We start from the raw sequence: 5,207 nt of genomic DNA, 5'->3' as shown, positions 1-5,207 counted from the left end.
AGGCGTTCTACAATAAAAGAAGTCAAAACAACTCATTGGCATTTATTTTATAAATGTTTCTTTATTTATGGTGCCCTTTTCTGCGTCGACGTTTTCGTCTTTCCGAAGGTGGTGGAGTTTTCTATAACTTCAATTGGTATCCACTATGTCGTTAAAAATTGACACATTCACACATAAATACATGTATAATGTGTGTAATACACGTGTGTGTATACATAGTAATAGTAATATAGAGGGAGTCTAACGAAAACGAGCCTCTTTGAATATTTCCTATATCGCTTGATTTCAAAATGTTTGGTGATACACGTCAATTCTTATTTCAAGGGAAACATTTTTTTAACCTGTATTGAACTGCATGTGCCATATCAGCATATATCATGAATATATTTTGACGATATAAAGAACAAGTGATTCTTATATTTGGGGGAATATACTAGAATATGCATAAGAATTACATGAAGTCACTTCGGCTATGGCTAAGACTTGTTAACGAGATATGTAAAATGGGCACTAAAATTATTTTAGTGTCAACTGATATATTTTTATTACCCAACCAACATAATATGTAACTTACAACAGACCCATTGCTTTTTCGTATTCTTCATTGGAAATTTTTTTCTTTTTAAATTTTTTAAATAATGCTATATCTTTTTTCAATTCTTCCATGTCTTCTTCGCTTATGCCTGAAATAAAATTTTGGTGATATTAGTAAAGGAGCGTAAGGTACTGACGATGATAATAGAAGAATTATGAGGGATAGTAAGGTTTCTGCACATTCACAATGGAAAATCGCTGCTGATAATAAAAAAGAATCCTGGCCAATCACAGTCTTCAAGAGGTATAGAAACCAAATCAGTGGTTCACGAAAAATTTGAGTTTCAATTCAACCCAAAATTTCACTGTTTCCGTTTCATTTGTCGAGTGTTGTATTTGAAAAATGGTGTCATAACAAAATCTTTTTGTTGCAAACTTAAGATTAAATATATCTTTGATTCTAAAAATACTTCTAAAAAACATCGTCAATAGCCGTTTTAAAGTAGAATCTAACACCACAATACAATAATATACGAGTACATATTATTGTACTATGTTTAAATCGTGAGCTGAGAAGAATGTGAAACTTTAGTAGTCTTTTTACCTTTACGTTTCTTTCCTTTGCCTTTACCCTCGGCTTTGGATGTCTCTTTTGCCTGTTTTCTTTTCAAACGCTTCTCTTTCCGAGCTTCCTTGCATCTTTTGGCTGTCGACCAGGCTTCGGTTGACTTTTTAATGAACTTCGTTTTCTTATTTGGCCAAATTCCTAAATGTTAATTACACTTTAGAAGCTGAGGAGCATCCGATGAAAAATCTCATGAAATTCGAAGCATGCGAGTTACAAAAATAATAATCGACTGTCACCTTTTTTGTGCTGGATGTTTAATACAACAGAAACGAATTTGAACAGTATGCATCGATTTTTGTTTTCTCTGAGGTATATTGTTGTATTTCTTGGAAGAGTTCTTAGATGTTCGTGTTAAAGGATAGAAAAAATTAAATCTACATCATTTTAGCATCTAATTTAACTTTTGAGCATATTAGCGAACGCTGACAAATTCATCTGGATTTTCCTATCCACTTAGATGGGTAATATTTTCTATGTAGAAAGAAACGCTGTTTGTAATTTAAACTAACCTGTGTGTTTGTATTCATTAAGCTTCTTCAATCTAATAGCCTCTCGAGTTTTGTCTCTGTAAGGCACATTGTTTATATCAAAATTATCTACTGTTGGAAAATCGGATAAGTCCCTGTTTTTTAATTCCGGCATTTTAGGTAACTGCAGCAGTCCATACGATGCAGCTAAAGCACCGAGTGGCAATTCCTATTTGTAAAAAACTTTTAAAAGCAAAAAGACATGAATAACTATAGATATATTACTTTCAATCTTAGAAGAAGGGAACACTCGTGCTTCGAATATGCTTTAACATGTGATACGAAAGCTTTGGTGGCCAATTCCATTAATACTCGATCTTTCATTTGCAATCTGCGTATATTTTCCCGTAAGTCATCTATCTAAATAAGAAGTTTATTTTTCTAAGAAACTTATACTGTCTCAAAGGTGCTGCTGTTCACAAAAAACCAAACGAAAACCAAAAAAGGTCAAATTAGTCAGTAAATATTGTATGCACTGAATCACATTTTCGTAAATATTTGAACAAAAATGCCAAATATAGAAAAAATGTAAGTGATGACCACGTTTTTAAATAAAACCATTAATTGAAATTTAATGGTCTTAAATACAAAAGTTGTAGAGCTAATATTGAAATTTATTTTTTAATAAATGTGCAAATACAAGGTATTTTATAAAACGGTACTATGTAAAACTTAACTTTTTTTAAATGGAATATTCTCAAAATATGAGTTCTCAAAAATTACTGAAAAATATTCCGTTTCGACTATTTTTATAAGAAGGTTACTTATAAAAAGAGGAGCAATGACACTACTTACATGACCTCTTGAGGAAACGTCATCTATTCGATTTAGTTTCACCCGTTGGTTCGTTTCAATAAAGTTAACGTAACATTCTTCATTGTCTAATAAAATAATTATGGCACTACCAGTTTGGCCCTGCCGTGCCGTTCTTCCAACTCGGTGGACAAATGAGGAGGCACTTGCCGGTGGATCCCACTGCAGAACCCAGTCCACCTGGAGGAAATGAAAATATCGGAGAAAGCGCTAACATGAGAATTCGATTGTACAGAATTAATAACAAGCTAGGTAACAACATCTCAGAAAATATCAAATGCAAATTTTTAAAATGAGCTGGACACTCAATGTATTTGGCTTTAACTTTAAAACACCTTATCAAGTTGAAAGTAAAAAAGCATCCTCCCGCATTTTCGGCAATCACGTACGTTTGCGTTTATAATGCTTGAAATATTTTGTGTACTTCAATCATAATGGCAACGATTTATAACTTCTTATAGGCTAATAGCCATATGTATGAGATAACTTAGTACTTCAATACCTCAGGGATATCAATTCCTCTGGCCATAACGTCTGTGCACAACAACAATGCTTTTTCCTTGGTTTTAAAATTTTCTAATATGCTTTTTCTTTTGTTCTTCATTTTTCCATGAATTGCCAGTATTGGGAGATTAATGTCTTTAGGCATAATGTGCGGGAACACTTTTGACCAATAATCAACACAAGCACAAGTTGGTAGGAAACAAATAGCTTTTTTTACTTGTCTCTGTTGGAGAAATGAAAGAAGGGCCCCCAGTTTGCCTGCAATGAAGTACTAAATTATTAGCTATTAATTGAAAGATAATATGGCTTAAAAAATAATTACCATCGTTTTTAGCTAATATATAATAGTTTTGTAATAAATCTGGAGTGCTTTGTTGCGCCTTCGCCGATACGCTGACAAGAACTGGGTTGCGAAGACCCGCTCTTATTAAATCCTGAATCTGAAATTTTCATGATTTATGATTAAAGTTTTGTTTCAAGACCAAATAGCATATGAAGTACAACCTCTTTCGTCTGCGTTGCAGAAAACAGTCCTGTTCGTCTTTGCCTGGGCAGATAACTTAAGATTATGTCCAAAGACTTTTGAAAACCTAAATCCAGCAACCGGTCGGCTTCATCTAATATTAATACCTCCTGAAATAACAGAATTTTTCAATCTAAAATTTTGAAATCAACACAATATTTTTAAATAGTCCACTTACTAGATTTTTAACTGCAGTTGGTAGATTGATATCCTGCCTTCTGCTTAAAAGATCTTCTAGACGACCAGGGGTACAAATTACAATGTTGCCACCAACATCCTTAAAATTTTTAACATCTTCTTCAACACTATTACCTCCAACAAATAGAATTTCTTTTAAGTTCTGTGGAGAATAAATTTATATTGATAATTAATTTTCTACATGAATAAAACTCATAACTTACAGTGACATTCTCTAAAAGTTGATCCAATACTAATTTGGTTTGTAAGGCAAGTTCTCTGGTAGGAGATATTACAATTGCACCTATTTGATGCTTGTGCCATTTTTCTTCTAACTCCCGCTTTTTTAGGATGTCAAGAACTGGTATCAAGAAGGCTAGTGTTTTTCCAGATCCTGATGAAATTATCACATTAAAAATTATCTTAAATGTAATTATCTTCATATATTAGATGAGAGATTTAAAGGGAGTGTAAATGCAATTGGATTTATAATGAGATAACTATATTCTTAACTACAGGGAGATCACTGAGATACTTTGGTGTATATTCTCAAGGTATTGCAAGGTGTTTTGAAACATTTCCAAGGTATTTAGGGTGATTTCTGAGATATTTAAAGATACTTCCATGGGATTTTCACAGGCACTTGCAGCATAGAAAAATTTCATCTCTATCTCATACCTTTCAGTGCCTAAAATTTCACCATACTAGTGAGTCCAAATTAATAATCTGTGTTAGTTACAAACCTGTTGCAACATAGAGACAAACTGATTCTGGACTGTTAGAAGCAGTGTACTGATCAGAATTTCTTGCAAATATTTCTGACCTTTTTTGATAAACTCAAATTGGTTTTTTGCCCTATTGGAACAAAGCCTACATCGCGATTTTTTGTTAATTTTAGCAACTTAAATCAAGCTCTATTGGGCGAAATGTTTCTGGTTTGTTGGGGGAGATGGGTAAAGAAAATTTTAAAAATTGAATGTTTCATGGCATGCTACTTTGCAAAAATCAGATATTATATTTACCAGTAACTGCCTCAGCAGCAACATCTTTCTTATTTAAAAGTTGAGGTATAGCTGCGGCTTGAACAGGAGTCATAAATGGAAAATTTAAGCTTTTTATGGCGTCCAGAACTTCCTTGTTCAGGATACCTCCTAGGGTTTCCCATGTTTTTGGCATCTTGGATTATAAAAGGACTGCAACTTCTAAGTTACAACATGCCAACTATAACTATAGCAATAAAATAAAATATGCCTATTGAATATCAACAACAAACAATTGAGGTTAAGTTTATATTAACAGAGGTTTTAGAACATTACTCACCTAACGGGACTACATTATATCTTTGTACCTATTATACACTGACGCATGTTATATTCTGACAAGATGGCACAAAAATAATGACGTCACAAGATTACTAATACATGGAGGCTTCCGTTCAAAAAATAAAACAAATATTATAATAATAATGACGTTCAATCTTTAGAACACAACCACACCTGTT

At 32.9% G+C, this 5,207-nt stretch overlaps 1 protein-coding gene across 2 annotated transcripts; it reads right to left on the bottom strand.

Moving 5' to 3' along the window:
• Nucleotides 1–516: 516 nt before the first annotated feature.
• Nucleotides 517–4,934, bottom strand: LOC136412665 (probable ATP-dependent RNA helicase DDX55 homolog). 2 transcript variants are annotated; one of them, XM_066395805.1, is made up of 11 exons: nucleotides 4,729–4,934; nucleotides 3,931–4,100; nucleotides 3,708–3,869; nucleotides 3,511–3,639; nucleotides 3,329–3,446; nucleotides 3,005–3,264; nucleotides 2,485–2,682; nucleotides 1,915–2,049; nucleotides 1,672–1,858; nucleotides 1,139–1,300; nucleotides 517–683 (listed from the first exon to the last, which is right to left on the bottom strand). In XM_066395805.1, exons 1-11 carry the CDS (start codon nucleotides 4,880–4,882, stop codon nucleotides 571–573), a joined length of 1,788 nt encoding a protein of 595 aa, XP_066251902.1. In that variant the 5' UTR covers nucleotides 4,883–4,934; the 3' UTR covers nucleotides 517–570. The 2 variants fall into 2 exon arrangements, with proteins under 2 accessions (XP_066251902.1, XP_066251903.1); XM_066395806.1 differs by lacking the exon at nucleotides 1,915–2,049.
• Between the last annotated feature and the right edge of the window lie 273 nt (nucleotides 4,935–5,207).

Source organism: Euwallacea similis, chromosome 12 (genome assembly GCF_039881205.1).
Source record: "Euwallacea similis isolate ESF13 chromosome 12, ESF131.1, whole genome shotgun sequence".
NCBI lineage: Eukaryota > Metazoa > Arthropoda > Insecta > Coleoptera > Curculionidae > Euwallacea > Euwallacea similis.
This window is presented reverse-complemented; position numbering and strand designations above follow the sequence as displayed.

Coding starts and splice junctions, on each gene's coding strand:
- LOC136412665 (XM_066395805.1), bottom strand. CDS start 4,882: ATGCCAAAAACATGGGAAACCCTAGGAGGTATCCTGAACAAGGAAGTT. Junction 3,870..3,930: donor AACTTTTAGAGAATGTCACT/GTAAGTTATGAG, acceptor TATTCTCCACAG/AACTTAAAAGAAATTCTATT. Junction 1,859..1,914: donor CCCTTCTTCTAAGATTGAAA/GTAATATATCTA, acceptor TTTTACAAATAG/GAATTGCCACTCGGTGCTTT.